Below are 22,976 nucleotides of genomic sequence, written 5' to 3'. Positions count from 1 at the left end.
CTCCTACAATATATTTATTCCAACAAAAGTGCTACATTGCTTGATGGATTATAAATTGAATTATCTGATTGAATGTGCGAAATTGTGAAGAAAAAAAAACTAAACTAAACATCTGCATCATGTTGTCTTTAAGCAACAAAACAAAAAAGTAGTTTTAGTATTTAGTGCTTACATGCTTCTTGACGTGTTTACTAAATACTAAAACTACATATTTTGTCAGGTTATTCCAACTTGTGATAATTATGTTACTGTTATCTGTAACCGGTGTCACATGCTCCTCCACACACAGATGCCCTGTACCTACTTCTGTTCCCGGTTTTATTAAAAGGCCAGTGTTAGAGCCAAAATGGTGGTTTGTTGCCCGAGGGCTACACCATAGAGGGTTTGGTACATGTAGCTGATGTAGGGTTTTGTCCGCTGTGAAAGAAACCCCAGAGGACCAGAGCAAACTGAAATGGACGTCTCCAATTTCATGTGTACTTTTTAAAAGCTGTTCAGCTGCTGTAAATTATTTATACTAAGTGGTTTGTTATACATTTACACAAATGAGCACAGATGCAGCCGCGCTTTATGCACCGCCATGTTTTCACATATTGCATCACTACTTTGTCTCTATCAAACACTGCATTACTGCCGCTCCAAAGCCTGTACAAACAAGAACTCAAATATTAGATAAAAACCTGTCTCATACCACTGCTGTAACATCCAGTTTAGTGAATACAATTCTTTGATTTGCCCCACAGCCCTGTGACATAGTGAAATGAAAAAACAAATGCATTAAAAAAAACAATTCCATTCTTCTTCCTGTGGAGAAACATCCGTGTTTGGGACAAAGACACCGACTCTGGGGTTGTTTCGTCAATAGGACATTTTATTCATACTTCTGTCTTTAGTCAAATACAGTAATAGTTGTGGCCAGCTAAAACTCGCGGCTGTTTTCTAAAACGCCAAGCACTTTTTCACTTCGAGACGTTTCTCCGGCAACAGAAGAAGCGACGAATGCGACAGACGCGTGAGAGAGAGAGAGTGAACGGGTGAAAGAAAGACAGAAAGGACATGTAAAAGGAGGAGTATGGCACATTTGGTCCACGTTCTTTTATTATCATCGAACAAAAAGAAAGAAACAGAACTCTCTGGAAAGCGTAATGACAGCGGTGAGACACAGGGGGGCGCTCTGCGGGGTCTTTCTTTCCCAGTAAAAGCCAAATTGTGTTTACTATTAAATGATTCTCTTCGGTGCGTTCTCGTTGGTTCGGTCGGTCTTCTCGTCGTCCGATGGGAGGCGGGGAAAGGGGCGGGGCTCGGAGGTGTGTGACGGGTTTTTACAGGAAGTAGTCGGGAGTGCGTCTGGTCACGTGAGGCTCGCCGCGACGAGGCGCCGGGTCGAACTGAAGGCTGCCGAAGGAAAAAGAGAGAAACGAGTGAATGTTTGAAACACAAGAGACTTCAGACACAGGGCACTGCCACGATTCAGCTTCAAAGCCACGAGTTAAGATTTTTAAGAACTTTTAACGCCACAAACTTCAGATTGACAAACTTTCCATCAAACAGAGGAAATTGTGTAAATGTCGACAGAACGGGGAAACTTTGGAGCCAAAACCGCAGTAAAATATTTGTTTGTGCTTAGGACTGCCACCATAATCACTATATGGAACTCTTGACTTCTTAATCCCCGCCTTAACCGAGCACATTTTCAGCAGTTCGACCCAAATCTAACGTAGAGTAAAGGTGTGAATCAGAGAAATATATACAAATATACAGAGGTTACATTAACCGTCATTTACGGAATATTTTTTACTTTGACGGAAAATTTCAAAGGCCGTCCGTCATTTTGAAGGATTGAAAATCAAACCGTAACGAAAATAAAGACGCAGCTCTGCTGTTATTCATAGCGCGGGTCGCTCTCTCTCTCTATAGTTTCACACCGCGTCTTGTCTAAGTTGGATGAGCTCTTACAAGTTGTATCACTGCCTTGCTAGCTAACTTTCCGGACCCGGATGCTAACAACAACACGGGGAAAGAAAACCACGATGCAAACGCGGTTAAAGGCTAATAACATCCTTCCCATCTGGAGCGCTCTTCTCACGCAAGTCTCAGGACGACCTCATCTATGTCTACCCCTCTCTCTCTCTTTCCCTCCCCCGTGTGCGGAGCGGGCGGCGCGTAGTGCAGTGATGCCAACTGGTAAACATTGTCCTGTTCACCCCTCAGAGAAAAAAAAAATCTGCTAAAATTGAAAAAACATGCAAATAATAAGCTCCACTTTACATTTATTAGCTTAATCTGAGCCTTGATGTTGATGAGCAGGTGACACTCTGAAAGTCGTCTCCTCTGAGACTTTTACGCTCGAGTTTATTCACATTTCTGTTGCAAAATGTACCATGACTGTTCAGATCAGGTTTAGTTTAGCTCCATTTATCCTGCAGTCTCACATTTTTACTAATATAAATAATGTGCAGCCTAGATATATAAACATTTATAAAAAAATAAAAAAAAACGCTTGAGATTAATTCATGAAGGATAAAAATTGCTCATGACGGATTTTTTTTCAACCCTGAGCTGTGACAGCAGGGGGCGCTGGTGACATAAAATAGGAACAAACTTGTGACCTGATTTTCACTGAAATGTGTCTCCTCTAACTGAGCTCTTTCCAAAGCAAAAAAACAGGAGTCTATCACTTTCGGTTCCGGAGAGATCCAAATATATTGAAAATACCCGAGGGTCCAAATATTATCACAAACGTTAGTTAAAACAGTGGTTCCCAAAGTGGGGGTCGGGAGCCTTTGGGTGAGGGTCCCCAGATGATTTCAAGAATAAAAAGGATGCTACTGTTTTAGTATATTTGAGTGTAAAACAGTGTTTAATTTGTGAAATTTATTCAAATATTCAAAATAAACAGTTTAAATTCATACTGAGTGATTTTCTGCCCTAAAGCAGCATAAGAGACTAAGACTTTATACGTTGGGGGATTTGCAAACATTTCATCAGAGGAAAGAGAATTGGATAAAACAAGAAACTATTCAGCAGAAAAAATAAAAAAAATTGTCAAATTCAACCAAAACCGCAGCAGAATTTGAGTATTTCCACTGAATTTCACTGTCCGGTAAAAATTACTGAGCAATGTCAGAATTTTAGATTTAATTTAGATTTAATGCCAGTTTGAATCCAATTAAATTCTTTTTAACGAGGCCTTACTTTTGGCATGGTTTATTTAATAACATAATACTTTAAAAAGCCCTGTAAAATAAAGGTGAAAGTACGTAATGTTGGACTCACAAAGAGTATTTGAGGGTGTCGTCCAGTTCCATGATGGCCGCCTGGTTTCCGCAGCGATAGCAGTAGTTAGGAGCACTGAAGATGGTCACCACGTTCTTATCATGGCCCCAGTTATAGCCCTGAAACACAAAAACAAACAGGAAACTTTAGAATCTCACTTTAGAAGCTTTCGAACTCCAGTACAAACTTTTGCTTTTCATTTTCAGCTCCATCCACGGCCCTGCACCTGGGTATTTATGTCAGACTCTGACCCCTCACCAGCCCAGCAGAGCCCTACATTCTGCTCCGCACCACCTGCTCAAGGTGCCTGGGTCACGTTACAAACAGTGGGGTGATCGGGCTTTCGCTGTGGCAGCTCCAAAACTCTGGAACTCGTTGCCGCTTGAGTTAAGTGCTTCGAACAGACCTGCCCCTGTTCAAAGCAAAACTAAAGACTCGCCTGTTTAAAAGGGCATCGGACACATGGTTCTGTGGCAACAGTTGTGAATGTGATAATCGTCTGTTTTTAATGAAAATGTATTCCTTTATTATTGTGTACAGCACTTTGGCTGTTGTAAAGCGCTTTAGAAATAAAACTTGATTGATTCCTTAGGGGGGAATGCGTTTCAGCCGACACCGACACCTGAACGATGCTTTTTCCGATAACTATTCTAAAATATTTGTCATCCAGAAAACAGAAAAAATAATGTGAGGAAGATCGGCACATTTACAACACCGAGTTAATCTCCAATGTCAAGAAACTGTGAAAGAAATGTGTTTAAAAAAATGGGAAAAAACAATTGTCTGTCTCTTCGTTTAATCCTGTCCCTGGACCGACAGCATCAAAAGTTGGATCTAAGGAGAGAAGATTTTTTTCGGTTCCTGCTTTCCAAGAATTATTTTGTGTTTTGTTTTATTGTGTACAGCACTTTGGTCGACTTTGGTTGTTGTAAAGCGCTTTAGAAATAAAACTTGGATTAATACCTTGATTTCTTCGATATCGGTAGAACCTAAACTTTTTCTTGGATGCCAGCAGCGTTAATTTCGTCGACTAAAATATTTAGTCTTAATTTTAGTCAGTGATATTTTTCACGACTAAAATTGGACTAAAACTAAATTAAAAGTTTCTCATGAGACTAAAACTATGACTAAAATGTCCAGAAATTTTAGTCGACTAAAATAAGCCTAAATAAAAATGAAAAGGAGAGACTAAAATCATCCAAACTTCAATTGACCGTCTGAAAGAGCCTCAGATCATGTAAATTCTCTGCCAAAGGAGCAGCTCTGAGCTTTGTTCATGTGGAGCAGCTCCATGAAGCAGAGGAACAACATTAAATATGATTATAATGAATATCATCAATGCAAAGTCGACTAAATTCGTCTTAAATTTAGTCGACTAAAACTAGACTAAAATTGAAGATTTTTTTTTGACTAAAACTAGACTAAAATCAAATTACATTTTTGTCAAAAGACTAAAACTAAATTAAAATATGTTGTCAAAATTAAAACTGGACACCAGACTGATATGGTTTAACGTGATGCAGCCGTCGTTTCTGAAACAGCCTTAAAAAAAAGTGTGGAAAAGATGTCAGAAAGCAGTAAAAAACTGCCCAAACCAGATTATTTCCTGCATAGTCAGACCGTTTCATATGGTACGGAGTCATTTCCTGTGTACTTTAGCGTAAAGAGCGTTACCTCCATGACGAGCTGGTGGGCTCTGGACACCAGGGTGAGGCCGTTGGCGTGGTTAAAAGTCTCCGAAATGTCCTGTCCAAAGGTGTATCCTGCACCGCGAGGAGAGATGCCCCAGCCGCCGCGGTCATCGGGGTCCGACCACAGCAGGTCGCACATGGGGCCCTGAGGAGGGGGAGGAGGAGGTTACAGGCGTGACCGGGTTACTGATGCTACGGGACAGCGAAGGAGTACCTCGTGTGGGACCTCCTGCAGACGGTCCAGAGCTCGTATGTGATCCAGAGTGTCTATGGAGGGAGACAGGCCGCCGTGGAGACAGAAGATCTGAGGACAGAGGGGTTCGGCTTTAGGTCTGTGCGAGGCTGACCGCTGTGCCGCCGCGGGCCGGGGCGAACCCTTACCTGTGTGTCGACGAGCGCGGTGAGCGGCAGGTAGTCGAACAGGTCGGTGAAGTACTTCCACACGTTGGCGTTGCCGTATTTGCGCAGACACTCGTCGTAGAAGCCGTAGACCTGTGTGATCTGTCGAGACTCGTGGTTCCCCCGCAGGATGGTGATCCGCTCCTGGAAGCGAACCTGAGGACGGGACAGAGGGTTGTTACTCTGCTTCAGACCGAGCAACGGGACAGAGGGTCAAAGCCATAAACTGATCCTTATTGTGGAGACAGAGGCCGCTGACGCTCTGCTTTAGACCGATACAAACTCCAGAGCATCGAGGTCCGTAACTAAGGACATTTACTACAGTGCTGGACTTTACTTGGAGTAGAACTTATCAACTTTAGTCCACTACATCGGACAGAGAAGAGGGGAGCAGTGAGTCTGGTGGTGACTCAGTGATTCTGGCACAGACTGTATCCACACGTCTGGAAATAAACCCTGCTCTGTTCCAGAGTCGGGGGAAGGCGGACTCTGAGGGACTTTAAACAGTTTATTTGTTCTTATTGGATAATATACAGTATACTTATATCCATATTTAATTAACCTCTTACCACCAACACTCTCTCCACTTTGCCATTGTCGTCACTTTTTATTTCCCTTATGTGTTTTTCTCACTTTTTTATTACTATTCTGCTGGATTTTTGTAAAAAAAAATAGCTGGATTTTTGTCTCTTTTTTTTTTGCTGGATTTTTGTCATTTTTCTGTTGGATTTTTGTCTCTCTTTTTTTTTGCTGGATTTTTTTCTTTTTTTTGCTGGATTTTTGTCATCTTTCTGCTGGATTTTTGTTATTTTCTGTTGGATTTTTTCCTTTTTTTTTGCTGGATTTTTGTAATTTTTCTGCTGGATTTTTGTCATCTTTCTGCTGGATTTTTGTCATTTTTCTGCTGGATTTTTGTCTCTTTTTTTTGCCGGATTTTTTTCTTTTTTTTTGCTGGATTTTTGTAATTTTTCTGCTGGATTTTTGTCATCTTTCTGCTGGATTTTTGTCACTTTTTCTGTTGGATTTTTTTCTTTTTTTTTGCTGGATTTTTGTAATTTTTCTGTTGGATTTTTGTAATTTTTTTGCTGTTTTTTGTTGCTCTTTTGTCACTTTTTAGCGCTTTTTTGTTGTGTTTACATCCTCATTTTCTTCTCGTTTTCTGCCTCTGTTTTGAAGAAGCTTTTAGATTTGGAGAACCGGAGAAAACATGTTCAGGTGGGAGTTAAGAGGTTAAGAGATTCCATATTGATACTACGGTACTGAATGAAGACCCCCTGTGCACAAGGGGGCAGTGTCATCGGTTTGAAGAGATGTACAGGTTACATTTGTCACTAGAATCATTAAAACTACCGTAAATTCCGGACTATTGAGCAAATATAAGCCGCACCAACTAAATTTATAAGGATCTTTTTCTTTTTTACATGTTAGGCTGCACTGGTCTTGGAAAATTAAACTTTCACTTTTATCTGTTAATAAAAAGAACACTGCATTTTCTTGCCCTGATGTGCCATGAATCTTCGTCAGTAAACTTCATGTGAATAATGGCTCCAACCTGCAGAGGGCGCTAGCGTACCCTAAATCTTTTTTCACGAGCAGCACTGGATGGCCGTACTTCAATCAGACTCTGAGGTGGGCGGAGTCAGTTCTCCGAAAGGCGTCGACAGAACTTCACCTGAGTGACTCCGAGCTCAGGAATGTTCACACAGAATCAAGTCTCATCGGTTTCAAAACGTCTTGTTCACGTTACAGCATCTGGGACTCTGAGTTTATGGGCATGACCAGGAAATACCTCAGATGCAGCTTCTTTTTTTAGCCAATGTTAGTCTATTAGTGTTTGTAAATTCCCCATAACATAGAGGAGATTTAAACATTCAATCCTGATCCTTTGCACAGGCAGGAGGAGGTCAATGTAGTGTTTTTAAACCTCTTAACCCCCACCTGAACCAAGCAGATATTATCCAGTTTTGCTTAATCCAAATCTAAAAGCTTCTTGAACAAAGTGTCACAACAGCGATGAAAACGAGGACGAAAATACAACAAAAAAGTGACAAAAAACCCAAAAGAGCGACAAAACACATTAAACAAGTGACAAAAAAAAGTGATTAAGCAGCAAAAAGTCACAAAAATGCGAAGAAAACATGACAAAAAGTGTCAACAGCAGCGGAAAAAAAGCAATGACGAAAACAACAAAACAAAAAGGCAAAAAAGCCCGTCAGTTTTGTGGGTCTTAGCTGGAGAAAATGTGCTTGGTTAAGGCTAAGAGGTTAATGCCACAAACACAGAAAATAAATGAGCGCGTATTTCATTTTTTTTAAGATTTGAAAAAATGTCATCAAACAGGAGAGAATTGGGCAAAACGGGAAACTTTTCATTTAAAAAAAAAAGTGGGAAACTTCACATTCATTTTGGCATTTTCAATAAACTTTTACAGTAAATGATGACACAGAACAATGTCATACTTTGCCAATAAATTTACATTTGATGCTAAATTAATGCTTAAAACCTTTAACCTCTTACTCCCTCTTACGCCTGAACAAATCTCATTTTCTCCAGTTCCTTTACCCAAATCTAAAAGCTTCTGAAAAAAAGTGTCAAAATAGCAACAAAAACTAGGATGAAAATGCAACTAAAAAGCCACTAAAGAGCAGCAGATCAGTGGCGAAAATGAACGACACAAATGATAGGTAGGGCTGTCATGATAATTACGGCTAATCATTCAGGAAATACCGGATAAACTGAATATTTTGGGGCTCTATATCTATCGTCTATACATTTATTAGCATTTATTTTTCTTTGTAAAACTTTGATTTCTAACTGAAGCAAATTGAGTGACATTATATTTCATGTTTATTGCAGCTTGTGTGGTACTTTTAGGATATGATGAAGCACTTTCAGAACACGAGAGCTGACAGTATCTAGTATCGATAACGCCAATAACATCGTTCATCGTGATACTTTCCTGCCTCAATATATCGAACTTCAAATTTGTCATCCTGACAGGCCTGCCTAAGATTTGGGTAAAGCTGAACAGCCCTTTGTGAAGTCGGGGGTTAATGGGGTCAATACTCATGTGTTTCCATTGAAAAGTTCTGATTGGTCTGTGGGAGAGTCTGTTGCGGTGAACGCAGCGGCAAAGTCAGCACGGCCATGTTCGAGCTCTTGCGGCTGATGGATTACTTTACTCTTCCATTTTGTCCACGCCACTCAAAGCTCCGCCCACAGTCACGTCTTCCTTTTTATTGGCCACGTTACAGTTTGGCAGATGGAAACGGATCAATCGCACAAGCAATCACTCGCAAAAACTAAAAACGATCAACCTCTTACCTCCCGCATTTCACCAAGTGCGCTTTCTCTGGGTTAGCTTTAACCAAATCTAAAAGCCTCTGGACCCGAGCTCGCAGCCTGTAGACCAGTGTGACGCCTCATATGAATGTGCTCAGCTCATGTGGTCAAGAGGTAAAGGCCAATTCAGGACTCCAAATCTAAATCTGGAGTTTCCCATCACTCGTCACTTCTGCAAAACCTCTAAATGCTCATTGTCAGAGTCCTGTATTTCTGTGCACTTCCCGTCTGATTTGAAACGGTTTGGCGGCTGGTTCTGCTCTCGTACCTTTAGCGTGACGAGCAGCGTGACGGTCTCCACGGAGTAGTAGCCTCGGTCCACGTAGTCGCCCATGAACAGGTAGTTGGTGTCCGGAGACTTCCCTCCGATTTTAAACAGCTCCATCAGGTCATGGAACTGACCGTGCACGTCCCCGCAGACCGTCACCGGGCACCGCACCTGGGGAGGAAGACGCCGGTAAACTACGCCGTCACCGGGAAACTGCTAAACCAAACCAGTCTGGTGTCGGAGAAAACAAAGTGTTGAACGCAGAAACCAAAAAGGAATCTCTCTTTAAATCAGGCCAAAACCGGCCCTCCATCATCAAACTCTGGCCCTCGAGATGATTTTGAGAAATATTATGACCCAAATCATAGAACAAATGCCTGTTAAAGTACTCTAGAAATGCTAAAAATACTGTCAATTCCTTAAAATGTCTTAGCAGAGCACCCTTTTAGGCTACAATCCTAAAAGAATGCTCCACGAATACTAAGAAATTGCTTGAATCTACTTGAATTAAGAGATGAAATCTAAAGTGTGAGTGGATTTGGTCTGGCCTTAAAGCAGATAAAACCTATTCTTGCCAATGGAACAAGCACAAGGTTTTTTCTTAATTCAGATTTTGTATAATTTCAAGTGAAAAATAAGTATTTTTTACAGTAAAAGTTAATTTGTTTGATTTCCAGTGGGATTTCTATTTGTTCCATTGGCATTGGTGTTTTTATCTGATCTTCGATTAGTTCCAACAGACTCAAATTTAACATAAAAAACCCTTTATTCAAGCGATTTTAAGTAATTTTTCTAATTTACGATGGACATTTTTCCAGTATGATGTACAACACTGGCATATGTAGAAAGTGATGATTTACTTCAATTGCTTCAATTGGATGTTCCGGCCCTTGGTCTTTTGACAATGAAGAAAACTTGCCTACCCCTGCTTTAAATCAAAGTTTTGATGCCGATTTCCTTATTTCTGCCACAATCTTCCAATTGCCCCTCCATTTATCACACACATTGGAGATGAACCGTAAATGTCATTTTTGATTAGTTGTGGCGCACGATTTTAATTCACAAACACATTTTTGAAAGAGTAAATATCAGTTCCTTTGCCACTTTAGATGTTTGAAATAAAAAAAGTCCCTTTTATCGATAGCGTCTTAGATATTGTGCGTTTCTTGACTGGAGTTATTCTAATTTTCTATTAAAAAGAGCCAGCCTTTTGAACTGCTCTTTGAAATGAACAGGTCCCACGGACTCGGCTCCCAGAAAAGAGCTGTAAATCCCAGAACTAATACTCTCAAACAACCCCGCCCCCTTCAAACATGCGTGTTATGCTGCTCTATTAAACTGAGTTAAGATCCGCTCTGCTCAGACCTGGCCCCTGATCTGCAGGCGGGTCCTCGGGCGTTTCACCCAGACGCCCTGGAGGAGAATGAGGTGCTCCTTCACAATGAAAACAGATTAACCGTGATCATTTCTGAGACCGAAGAGTGTTCGGGCTCGGTCACGAGACGCTGTTTACTGAAGTGAGATTCAATTGTGTTTAGTGTCAACAGGAAGCAGAGCATCAGCTGATTCGGATAAAAACACCAGAAGAGGAGCTCGTCAGCTGAGTCTGATCAAACTCTGAAAACAACACAGAGTAGAAAGCCACAAAGACAGAGCTATGTTTAGGAGTAGAGTGTCTTCTGCAGAAAACTTAGCTCTAGTTAGAAATGACTGCAATCGTTACGTTAGAAATAATGATTTTGACATTTCTATATGACGGCAAAATCAATGTTTTTTTAATCAGAAATACTTAAAAGTGAAGGCTGAACTTAGTATTTTACCAAACTGAAAATCCTGAGCAGTGACACGACGCCGTCTCTACAAGCGACTAGGGCTGTCGCATTTTGTTCGATACCAGTACTTTAACGATACTTGGTTTTCGATACCGATACTTTGTCTGATGCCTAAACTAAAATATCTGTGGCCTAGAAGCAGAAAACAGAACAATAATGTGTGGAAGATCTGTCGGGTTCATCTCCAATGTCAGGAAATTCTACAAAAATCGGGAATAATTTGGGGGAAATTGGGTTTAAAAAATTGTGGAAAATGTTAGTAATAAAAATAAGGGAAAAAAAAAATAAGAACAAATTTTTCAGCATCAAAACTTGGCTTTTCGGTTCATGTTGATTTTTACCTAAACCTTTTGGACGTGTAGAAACCATACGTTGCTTTACAAAAACTATGAAACTGAACATGTGAACGCTGCAGTAAAATATAATAGCGTTCGTAAATGCTGCGTCGTAAGGTAATAAGTGACTCACCTCCTGAACGTTGGACTCATTGGTCAGAATCTCTTTAGCCTGAAACAAAAACAGAGGAACGACATTTAGACTTAAATCAAATTACTGTTTTTTTACAACGGTTAATTCGGGGAATACGAAATGTATTCATCAATTTTGTCATTTTGAGAAGAATGAACCAAATGGAAAAAGAACATCCCCAATATTCTACCGGCGTTACATATACACAGTCCACCTTTGAACTAGGGCGGCAAGAAACATCACAAAAAATATTGTATCGCAAAGTTAGACGACACAAAACCCCTAAACTGTGACCGACATCGACACGTTTGTTTTTTTACAAACTGAGCCTGAAACTTAACGGATGGAGCGGATTTCATGTTTTTAAAGCCTCGTCTTCACACAATTCACAGAAAAACAAATGTGTTTAAAAGTATGAAGATCACCCGATTACGATACTTAGTAAAATGTCACAATCATAGCGCGATCGCAATATTACACACATCGATTGGAAATTTTTTGCCAGCATCGAACCGCTCCATTTCCCGTTCATGTTTAAGCGCTATTTACAAAAATTAGAAACATTTCATTTTATTGAGAGCCCCGTTAGCTCCTGACTATAAATAAACATCAGAGCAGGTTTTCTACAGCAGCAAGCCAAATACCCAAATACCATATTTTAATGCCACACTCACACAAAAAACAGATCTGTGCGTATTTTAGGACAAAAACTGCAGCTGAAACAGTTTGACCAGAACTTGTGGATTTTCAAATAACTTGTGTGAAAATAATAATAGTTGGAAACGATGCGTTATATAAAAAAATGTGTTTAACGCCAGTTTGAGTTGAAACTTAATGCTTTTTAATGAGGCGTTCATGTTTATTGTAACTGCTTATTTGTTACACTCAAACCAGCAAGATATAAAACATTATTATTAAAGGGTTTACAATGGCAGAAGTCATAGTTAAGTTAATGCCCAAACACTATATCTGAAGAAATGCAAAAAAAAAACAAAAAAACAGAATTTCATTTCTGAAGAATTTCAAACAGAAAAGAACTGGAGAAAATGGGAAACTTTTGAGCAAAAATAAAATGGTCAATTTCACACAATTCATTTAATGACTTTTAATGCCGCGCGGAACCCATTTATTAATATTAGTAATAATCAGGTGGGTAGAGTCGCCAATACATTTACTCAAGAGTAGCATCGTTTATTTACTCAAGAGTAACGTAAATTTAAAATAATTTACTCAAGTAAAAAATAGTACTTTGAGAAAATGTAACTCGAGTACTGCGAGTGCCTGAGTTCTCACAAATATCAGTAAATCAGACTTTGCCAGGAATTGGGAGAAACAAAACATGAAATTGTGATTTTACAGAAAAACTAAATCATTCTAAAGAACCAGGAGCAACAAGACGATCTGTTCTATATTCTATCCATCAAAATTTCAATCAGAAAAAATATCTTTACTCGAGTAATAAACAGATACTTCATTAACATTTTACTACAAGTAAAAAGCACCTCAAGATAAAACTACTCTAAGAACAATTACTTCTTCAAAAAGTTACTCAAGTACGACCCACCAATGATGTGTTTTTATTCATTTAAAAAATTGCTTTGTTTGAATTTATAATATGTGTGACGTGGAATACGTTGCAACACGGTGCATTGTAATATTTAATTTAAATATTAAAATAAAATAATGTATTTATTTGTTGTTTTGGCAAGTTGTATAAAAAAAAAAAAAAATTAAATTAGGAAAAAAGTGCATGACATAGTTAACCCACCCAACCACCTTCAATAAAATCAAATAATATATATAAAAAAAAACATCTAAAAGAAAAATTAAATAAAAAAATAAAATTTCCTTTTTTTCCAGATTAGTCATGCTTTAATAATTTGACTAGTCGCTCACTAGTATTCACAATTTAGCTTACAGTACATATTCAATTTCTTGTAATGGTAGGTTACAATTAGGGCTGAACGATATGGACAAAATTTCTTATCGAGACGTTCATGCCAGATATCCCGGCATGAATGGATTAGGTGAAAACCAAGCATTTTTCAGAAAAACATAATAATAAAGAGGGCAATTTTATTTATGAATATCTATATATCGTTTCTATCTTGCTTTTTTCGATTGTAATGATTTAAATGATCATATCTCGATACGATAACGATATATCTTTCCGCCCCAGTTACAATAAAAGCGGTAAACCAATAAACTAGACGATTTCATAATGTCCCACTCAAACATGTTGTTATCCATGAGCCATTTTCCCCGAGGGCATTTCGAAGGCCCCCCCCCCGTTAGTGACCAATGCATAGAAAAGTCGGTGCAGATTTGAGTTTATTGCCCAAACAAAAATAAGAAACGAGCGAAACGTAAACTGTGGATCAGAAAAGCGGCTGAATCGCGGCGGTGTTGCGGGATGTGACCTACAGAAACAGACATGACAGCAGAGGAGGAAACCGTGGATCGATTCGGGGCGTTTCTCTGTGAACGCCATTCCAGCTCACAAACCTACGCGATTCCTCAATAAAAACACACTTATGAATCAGATTTTAGACCGAATTAAAGATCGGGGCTAAAAGCGTCAAAACGTGCGCCGCCGTTTCCCGACACGGGCTGCGGCGGTTCCCATTGAAAACCCCCGGAGCTGCGGCGGAAAGGCCCCGGCGGCGACACGGCCCGTTTTCACCCCAAAACACGAACGAAAACTAAATAAACGCACAATCTTGGGTGTGATTGACGGGATCGTGTCTGTCGTCTTCGGATCTCGATGTGAGCTTATAAAGGGAATTGCCGCAGGATGACGAGGCCGAAGCCTGCGTTAATTAGAGCGAGCCTGGCGCTGTCAGGCCGCGGCGGTTGGAGGTGAAAAAAAGAAATAAATATCCAATAAAAATCCGACCTTACCTTCTCACAAAGCGATCGGACTTGGTTTTCCGAGAGCTGCTTGCACTCGTTTAGCTGTTCGATCCATTGGTCTAGTTCTTTAGTAAAAGATTTGTCGTCCATTGCGCTGAAAAAAAGCCCCCGAAAAAGCACACACTACTGGTTAGCTTGTTAGCTTTAGCCCGTTAGCGTTAGCCTGCTAGCTCGGCGGTATTGTTAGCCCGATCTAGACCAGCCAAATCGGTTAGAAAAGTCTCCGTTGCGGATGTTTTAGAAATACCGTGCCCTTCCTTCAGCTCGTGTCATGATAAAGAGCCGAGGCTGAAGTGCCGCCGTTCGGAGTCCGGGTTCGGGGGGAAAAGGTCGAGAGAAACCGGGAGAGGAGCGGCGGAGGCGGCGGAGACACAGCGTTAGCCGAGGTTAGCACAGAGGCTAAAAGAGCGAGCTACAATAACATCCGGGCATTTCAGAGGAGAGAGGGAGGCCCCAGCGGACACTCGCGGTACTGCAGGGGATGGTTGCCATAACAAATAATAACATTATATATATATCATGATATTATCATTATAAATATATGTCTATGCCATGGAGGAAGGGACAGGAAGTACTCAGGTTCATTTACTCAAGTCTAAACATCTTGAAGGTACTTATTAGAGTACTGAAGATGTAGAGCATAGGTGTCAAACTCTGTAATGTAAATATATTTGGCCCGCGAGGCTATACCAAATGACTACTCGAGCTGGCCCACCGGTATTATACTTTTTTTTTTCAGATTTTGCATATCTGGACTATTAAGTTATATATTGTACAGTAATAAGGGTTGCTTGTTCCATATTCAATGTTAAAGCAAATCTTGTTTGGGTCCATATTAAAAGGTTCATTTGTTCAATGGTGGCCCGCGACTTTGTTCAAGTTTTACATTTTGGCCCACTGTGTGTTTGAGTTTGACACCCCTGATGTAGACCATATGCGTGTTATGTCAACAAAATTGCACACTGTCGTTGTGTCCTTGGGCAAAACACTTTACCTCCTCTCCTCCAGAGTCTGATGCTGGAGTGTGGATGAGAATGTGAAGGTTCTCTGATGTAAAGCACTTTGAGCAAAATGAAAGTGGAAAAATATCAATGTGACATTTACTGTGAGTAGTTTAGTGTAAAGTCACAAAAGCTTAATTATATGTTTAGTTTCTCATAATTTATATGATTTAACAGTCCAGTAACAATAACTCTCAAGTACTTTTTTTTAAACTTTTAATTTAATATTTATTTAGGGCACTACTTTTACTCAAATTTACATCATCTCTTCTAGTGACGTTTTTGCACAAACTTCAGAGACAAACAGTGAAATCGTTTCTTGATGAGTGCGTTTCGCAGACTCTTCAGCCAGATACTTTGCCTTCTCATTGCAGGCTGAATGTGGAGCGACTGATAATCTAGAAAACTGCAGTATGACACTAACGCTTAGCTGTTATTTGTCAGAAAGGGAAAAAAAGCCAATTATTTGACATTATTGTCCCCCAAATCTGAAAAAAAAAAAACTTCCTTCACCTGTATAGTTTATCCATGAAGTCACATTTTCTCCTCTTCCGTCAAAGGAGCTCAAAGTACTTGGTTTCATTGCGAGTGAAAGTATGTCTGTGTAGGCTCTCAGTTGTTCAGGAGTTGTCCATTGTCTGTACTTTGTCATTAAAGTGTAGGACGTTTTGCCTCATCCAAAAGGCTTCGTCAGCGACACTAATGTTTAAAAGTAGATTGCAGACTAGATAAAGACCTGAACAGTCCCAAACTAACCTGTTCTGGGCAGAGTCCCAGCCTCATTAGCATTAGCATGACAGAGCCCTCCAGGCCCCGATATTTTTTTTCTCCCAGGATGAGATAGGCCAGACGCTCCAAACTGACCGTATACATGACCCTAGCCCTAAGGATACTGAAGTTTTACAAACTAGCCCTAACCTTCAGGATAGTGGAGTTTACAAAAGGTAACTGTCACTGTTACAGAAACGCTGGAAAGCTCACCTTTAAGTTCATGACATTGATAAATATGTTTTATTAGATCAGCACAGTGTGTTCCCACAAATGTCGGAGTTTATAATATACTAAAGAATAAAACAGATGTTGCTCCACTATTTCAAAGAATCAGTAATGAGGCCGTTCAGTATTCAAAGGAGAACAATACATCTTTTAAGCAGAAAGTGTTCGATATATCTTTAAATGGAGCAGAGGAAAAGTAAAAAGTACAGCACTGAGGACATGACCTTTGTTTTCCGTGTTTATTTCATTCAAAGCTAAAGTAACAAAGCACTGAATTTAAACTTTCTTGCTGCACAAATCAATATCAGCACTTCAGGAAGCTCTCCTTCCAAATGAAATAGTCTTAGTCTCTGTTGTTTCACTGAGGTTTGAAAATGAGTCGTTCTTCCAAAATAAAAACTGATGAATCCGCGGCTCATTTCTTCTTCTTCTTGCTCTTCTTGCCTCCGTCTCCGGGCTGCGAGCTGCTGTCCGCTCCGCTGCTCTTCTGAGTGCGCGTCTTTAACTTCGGGATCATCTCCGCCACGTAGAACATCACGTCTTTACCTGGAAACACGGGGGAAACGTAGGGTCAGAGTCAGGGAGACACTGCAGCCATTCAGAAGTCAGTAAAACTAAAACTAAACCAGATCCTAAATCCCTCTGAGCAAACCTTTGGAACTAATCTGACACAAAATAAAACCACACATTATTTACATTTTGTCGTTGTACTTTGTGGTAGTAAGTATTTATTAGACTCACGTGAGCTGAACTTGTCGCTGCACAGTTCTCCGTCGGCCTGTTTCAGCTGCACTCGGACTCGGCCCCTGAACTGCACGTCTCTGTTCCACTCTCGAGGATGCATCTTATTCTGAAAAACAGTTACCAGACCGACATAAGCCCTATTCACACGCATCAGTAATGTCAGCAATTCACTCATTTTTATGGACTTTTTTCCAGAAACGATGGATAAACAACAACACTGGATGAGTCTTTTATTTATTCGTGATGGGAGCGCTGACTCTCAGGTTTTGTCGTGAGCTTGGCTTCACGGCGCATCCTACAGTGAACATCATCAGCGTCAGGTCTGTGGGATTCAGCGCTGACATAAAACAGCAGTTTCCTTTCGTTCTGAGGCTCCTCCTCCGTCCACCAAACGTCTTCCAAACTTTCCCTTCCGGTTCACCTCTGTAACGTTGTAGTTTGATATTGATAGTACAGCCTAAACGCGGACATAAATAAACTGGTAAAAAGACGCTTGAACTCGATGTTGCCTGTAGACTTTATTACGCTGGGTAAAAACTTTCCAAACTTCGACATGTCGATTCAGAATCACTTCAGACTGAGGAGTTTTCAGAATTACACTAATAAATTAAGGAAATCTTCACCTTCCAAATCACTGAGGAATGGCATGGGAATAAAAACAGCAAGGACGTCAGTAACATTTACTTTTTACCTGAGGTCATTCTAATTCTAATGTGATTAAGGCTTAAAACTACTCTCAACAGGAGAGTTTAGTTTTAGTTTATTTGAAAGGGACGATGTGCAAAATACATTCACCTTAAAGAAAAGACGTTCTGTACCAGATGTAGCTAATGCTAACACAGTTACATTGATCTTAGGACTACAGATGGAAATTAGCTTGAAAAAGCTAGTCTGGTGTTGGGGAGAAAGAATACTTCAAACAGGTATTTACCGTATACTGACCACTTGCCTTAAAATGTAGTTTTTAACGTTTCGGTCTGGGCGATTAATCGACATGTGATCAAAATCACAATCTGCTTTGGTCTCAATAATGGCCAGGTTTACTGTAATCTCTTTGGCAGAAACAGCTCCAGGTTTGGTAGTTTGGACGAGACAAAGGGAGATTTCTGGGTTAAATGAAACAGGAGGAAAACATTTGTTTTTGTTTGAGCCAAGCTATTTGTAAAAAGCTGTAAGTTCATGAATCAGCAACATTTGTTTCTATTATGAAACAATAAATTGGACTTAATTCTGAGCAATTCGAATACTTTCACATAAATGATTAAAAGGATCGAGGCTTCGTTTGTTACTAACTGGAAAACAAAAGCGCACAGATCGCAGCTGTCGATCGCGACGCTCGGAGCACGGGTGCTGTGTTACATGAACCGTGCTGTAAAGAGCTTTAAATATACATTTGTATTTTGGAGGAGAAACAGATAGAAGCACAACTGATCGTACAACATATCTTAAATATTAATGTTCTGAAAGATGAAGCAGAACTTTAATGACGGAGAGATGTGTAATGTTCTCCTTTGAGAGTAATTACATAGTTACTTTCCTAAAATCAAAAGAAAGTAACTGTCCTGTAATCTATTCTAAATAATCCACTGCAAATGCATCGCTGACACCGCCCTGCACTTTGAATTATACCACATTGTTCTAAAGCAGCAGAAGCTAATGATCCAGTCCTTTCACTTCCTGATTTTTAAGCACTCTCTCCATAATCCCCTTCCTCCCCTTCGCTGTGCAGCGGCTTCATAAAGGTGTAAGAGTTACCTCCACGTAGACGTTGACGCCAGCGGCCGTGAGAACGTCTCGGATCTCGGTGCACGACGGGTTTTCCACGGCCTTCAGGGAAGAAAAGAAACCAGAAACAGATCACAAATAGGAACAAAAACAGGAACAAAACAGGGACAAAAACAGGAACAACTACACTCATAAAAACCTCCACTGTGACCCAAAGCGCCGTCTGTGAAGAAAACATTCATTCACGTGTAGGGCTGGGCACCGTTAAATGATACCAGTTTGGTATCGGAAAAATTAAAGCAGGAAATGAAAAAAAATCCAAGTTTTGATGCTGTTGGTCCAGGGACAGGATTAAAGGAACAGGCCACTGTTTTTCCATGTGGAGATATGTTCTTACTTGAGCTTAGACGAGTTGATCCGTACCCGTCTGGTCTTTGTGTGTGCCTGTGGAAGAGTGTGGCAGCTTCCAACTTCGCTCCGTTTAGAGCTATAGGAATATGCCGGGAGAGGCCAAATGCGAACAAAATCGTTTTGCGTGACTGAGCCAACGCACAACGACCAGACAGGTATGCATCAACTCGTCGAAGCTCGATCTCAGTATGGAAAAACTGTGGACTGTTCCTTTAAAAGCAAGAAGCTTGGTTGTATTAGTGCACTTTTTTTTTGGACCAATCTTTGCCCCATTTTTTTGTGCCTAATTTTTACTTGCCTTATCATCGTTTTGCTCAATTTTATTACTAATATTTTCTATATTTCTCCCAATTTTTACCTATTTATTCCCCATCCCCCCCAAAACTATTCCTTATTTTTGCCAAAATTGCTCCCATTTTTCCACACATTTCTTGACATTGCAGATGAAGCCGATATTGTAAATGTGAAGCTCTTCCTCACACTATTGTTCCGTTTTCTGGTTCTCAACGATTTCAGTATAGGCATCAGAAACAAAGTACCGTTAAAGTACTGGTATCGGACAAAAAGTAACGGTGCCCTGATGATAAGTTACTGACCTTTTCCGCCGGAATCCTCCGTCCCTCGGCCAAAGTTTTCTTACTGTTGATGTAAATCGGGTACAAACAGATGAACCTGAAGGGTCACAAAAAAGACAACATCATCACAAAGTTCATAAGAAGCCAGATCATGAACTGCATTATTAAACTCTTAACCGCCGCCTTAAAGGGATATTTCAGGATTTTTGACATAGGGCCTAATTTCCTAGTGATCCTGAGTGTTGCTGATTTCTGGAGATATATTATTTTGTAATTCATGCAGTTCTTGTATCCTGAAAGATCCCTTTAACCGAGCACATTTTCTCCAGTGCAGTTTTACCCAAAGCTAAAAACTTTTCGACTGGAGCTTACAGCCCATGGGTCAGAGTAATGCATCATTTGAAAGCTAAGACCTACGAAACTGATCTAAACTGATTATTTTCCTCCAGTTGTAGTGGCGTTATCACTTTTTGGAGTTTCCATCTTTAATAAACGACTGAGTGGTCCGTCACCAGTCACACTCACAGTCGGTTAGTCGAACATTTGAAGCCCGTTTCTAAACTTTGTGTCTTTGTCACAGCTGTTTGGCAACAAGTTACAAACGCGCGCTTCTTCGGGTCGTGCTGTCTTTATTTTTACAATCCCTCACACTGTGGCTCGGTCACTGCCCCCGACATTTAGGATTAAAGTGTCTCCTGCAGTCACACTCTTTACAGGAGCTGCTGACGGACCCTTCATAACCAGGCGAGAGACTCTTTGGTCAGAAAGTGGATCAGTTCAGTTACACGTCATTCTAAAGAGCAGGACATACGAAGTCTACATTTGGGCAACTTTCACTAAGATAGCAAAGGTTATGGCTCGACATGACAAACGTAGAATCCGTAAACATGACAAATGTGAGGACGTGCATACGCTCTAACACAAACGTCACCTTTAATTACAGATTTTCCGCAGTTTTGAAGCGTAAATGGTCTGTAACTCGATGCTAAGTCGTGTTTAAACGAGATTTTCTGGACGATAAAAGCCTTGACATTGTTATGCATTGATCAAATACGACCAAAACACGATTCTAAATGTACAAAATAAGCCATGACTTGATAACTTAATGTTTTAGTCCCAGTTTTCTCACAGTCTGCGGAGCGTCGTTAGCTTTAGCCCAATGCTAGCTGGTTTGTTTGGTCCCTTATTTCTCACCTTTCTTTATCCGCGGGGCTCTGCGTGAGGTGAGCCATGGCTACGGGTGATTTCAGCTCCAAACTCTGGCTCAAAGCGGTGACATTAGGGGAGAAATGGCGGAATAAAGCCGTAAATGTTGCCCCAAACAAACACGCCGCTCTCCCTCCGCGCGGACCGGAGGATGAGCTGGACTTCCGGTGAGTGGAGCGAAACAGCGCCGCCTACAGCTGAAGGCTGGTTTATTATTAACAAAAATAATAATATTCATTTATTAATTTACAATTATTCCATTTATCTATTCTCTCCCAATCCGTTTGGACACACTTTGGATATGCAAAAGGCCAGTTTTTTTTAATTTTATGATTATTGTTATATATTACAACTATTTTGTTGTGCGCCTGTACAATGACAAAGCACTTACTTATATTATATCATGATCATCTATTCATTAATAAATTAGAGAACATGTGCCTCGTCAAACAGGAGGAGGAACCTCAACTTCTGAAATAGATTTACGGATTTTCCCTCAAACTGGGATGCGAACCTCCGGATACATTTTCACGATGATTTGAAGAGGGGCTTTTTTCAGTCACACAGCACCAGTCTATATCACACTACAATGATGACCAAACCTTCTGTTGCTCTGTAAATGCAGTAAATTAGAATAACTGCCTTGTATAAAATTGCTCTCTCAAAATGGCTGTAGTGAATGTCTTGAAATAGGCCTCTGTCTCTTTAAGAACCTCTGACCCTTTCGGACACGCCCCCTCCACACGCTGTCTGTGGCATCAGTGGGGAGGGGGTTCTGCTGAGGAGCAGTGGTTGGTTACTCGGCTGGTGACAAAAGCTCGGAGGCGTCTCCAGGAGGTGGGGGCGTTCCTAGGAGGACTCAGGCAAACCTATCCCTAAAATGGCCGCCATGATGGAAAGCTTGAAAAAGTCGATTTTGCATAATACCCCCCCTTTAAATATTTTCCGTTTTAGTGCAATGACAGAATGCACTTTGCAGACCTTTGGCGTTTTATTTTTCGGACCTTTGCCGTTTGTGAATTATATTTTTCGGACCTTTTGACTTTGAGAACCCCTGGTATAGAAGGACCAGGGAGGGCTCGTTTGAGAACATGAACATTTCTACCACAAAAGACCGAACGTCTCTATGACTTTCTGGTCCAAAGTTATGCTCGAAAATCACCAATGTTGTAGATGGCGGGAGTATGGACCTCCATGGGGTTCAAAAGTCAAGCGCAGTTCAGCGCCCAATCCAGCAGATGGCGCCCTCGGTCGCCTGGGTCTCCTATGCCCGAGGGAAAATAGGTGTGTTCGAGATGCAGTTGTGGCTCGCCTGGATGATCGGTGAGAGTTGCCGACCCAACGGGGGCGGAGAAAAAAGTCTGAAGCCCATCCGACCGCTCCACATGCAGAGAACGAGACTGGCCTCAGATCACGCAGTCTGGTTCAGATATCGCGTTCATTTAAAGTTGATCCTAAATAAAAGTCATTCACCTCCTGCTCTGTTTCCTTTACTCCAGAGACATCAGTCAACATCAGAGAAAACTTTCCCATTTGTTTGTTCAAGTTTGTGAGATAAAACAAATCATGAGTTGTTCTGTAAGAGCATGAGCTCTATTTTAGGGGCAATACAAAACTTTAGTAGTTTCAGTCATAGTTTATTTGTTTATATCTAAAGAGGAGAGGGGAGGGGGCGAGGAGCACGTTTCTGATCACAGCACAAACATGTGACCCCCTCCTTTCCTCTCTCCTCAGGGCAACACTTTAGATCTGGACAAATAAACTACTCGGCTACTCTCGCCGATCATCCAGGCGAGCCGCAACCGCATCTCGAACGAACCTGACATCACTCGACGACAATCAAGAAGATGACCTCACTCAATGACCACGAAGAAGACGATGACCTCACTCGACGACGATGACCGTGACCTCACTCGACGACAGAGAAGACCTGGACGACCACATGTGACGCTGTGTTGTACTTTACCCGTTTACGGCATTTCATGCCACTTTTTTGAGGGATGTAAGCATATTGCAGATGAACATTTTTTCTAACTTTTTTCACATAATTATGTTAATCCTCCTCTGTTCTGCACAAAACTACTAAAGTTTTAAAAAATATCAATAATAATTTTATTGCCTATTTTAAA

At 40.7% G+C, this 22,976-nt stretch overlaps 2 protein-coding genes across 2 annotated transcripts; both read right to left on the bottom strand.

The window, feature by feature from the left end:
- Positions 1-854: 854 nt before the first annotated feature.
- On the bottom strand, positions 855-14,609 carry LOC306972155 (serine/threonine-protein phosphatase 2A catalytic subunit beta isoform). Its single transcript, XM_079568651.1, has 8 exons — positions 14,178-14,609; positions 11,277-11,315; positions 8,977-9,147; positions 5,349-5,522; positions 5,182-5,271; positions 4,951-5,112; positions 3,277-3,395; positions 855-1,395 (listed from the first exon to the last, which is right to left on the bottom strand). Exons 1-8 carry the CDS (start codon positions 14,277-14,279, stop codon positions 1,323-1,325), a joined length of 930 nt encoding a protein of 309 aa, XP_079424777.1. The 5' UTR covers positions 14,280-14,609; the 3' UTR covers positions 855-1,322.
- A 1,728-nt stretch (positions 14,610-16,337) lies between these two features.
- On the bottom strand, positions 16,338-21,013 carry srp19 (signal recognition particle 19). Its single transcript, XM_079569069.1, has 5 exons — positions 20,836-21,013; positions 19,663-19,738; positions 18,686-18,757; positions 16,928-17,036; positions 16,338-16,732 (listed from the first exon to the last, which is right to left on the bottom strand). The coding sequence occupies exons 1-5, from the start codon at positions 20,871-20,873 to the stop codon at positions 16,602-16,604; spliced, it is 426 nt and encodes a 141-aa protein (XP_079425195.1). The 5' UTR covers positions 20,874-21,013; the 3' UTR covers positions 16,338-16,601.
- Positions 21,014-22,976: the final 1,963 nt, after the last annotated feature.

Source organism: Gobius niger, assembly GCF_951799975.1.
Source record: "Gobius niger genome assembly, chromosome: 1".
Taxonomy (NCBI): Eukaryota; Metazoa; Chordata; class Actinopteri; order Gobiiformes; family Gobiidae; genus Gobius; species Gobius niger.
This window is presented reverse-complemented; position numbering and strand designations above follow the sequence as displayed.

What these genes read in the sequence shown, in the direction of transcription:
- LOC306972155 (XM_079568651.1), bottom strand. Translation starts at nt 14,279, where the DNA reads ATGGACGACAAATCTTTTACTAAAGAACTAGACCAATGGATCGAACAG. An exon ending in CCGCGCTCGTCGACACACAG is followed by an intron (nt 5,272 to 5,348) that starts GTAAGGGTTCGC and finishes CTCTGTCCTCAG; the next exon opens with ATCTTCTGTCTCCACGGCGG. An exon ending in CCCACCAGCTCGTCATGGAG is followed by an intron (nt 3,396 to 4,950) that starts GTAACGCTCTTT and finishes TTTGTGTTTCAG; the next exon opens with GGCTATAACTGGGGCCATGA.
- srp19 (XM_079569069.1), bottom strand. Translation starts at nt 20,873, where the DNA reads ATGGCTCACCTCACGCAGAGCCCCGCGGATAAAGAAAG. An exon ending in GCGTCAACGTCTACGTGGAG is followed by an intron (nt 17,037 to 18,685) that starts GTAACTCTTACA and finishes ACTGTTTTTCAG; the next exon opens with AATAAGATGCATCCTCGAGA. An exon ending in CAGCGACAAGTTCAGCTCAC is followed by an intron (nt 16,733 to 16,927) that starts GTGAGTCTAATA and finishes CCGTGTTTCCAG; the next exon opens with GTAAAGACGTGATGTTCTAC.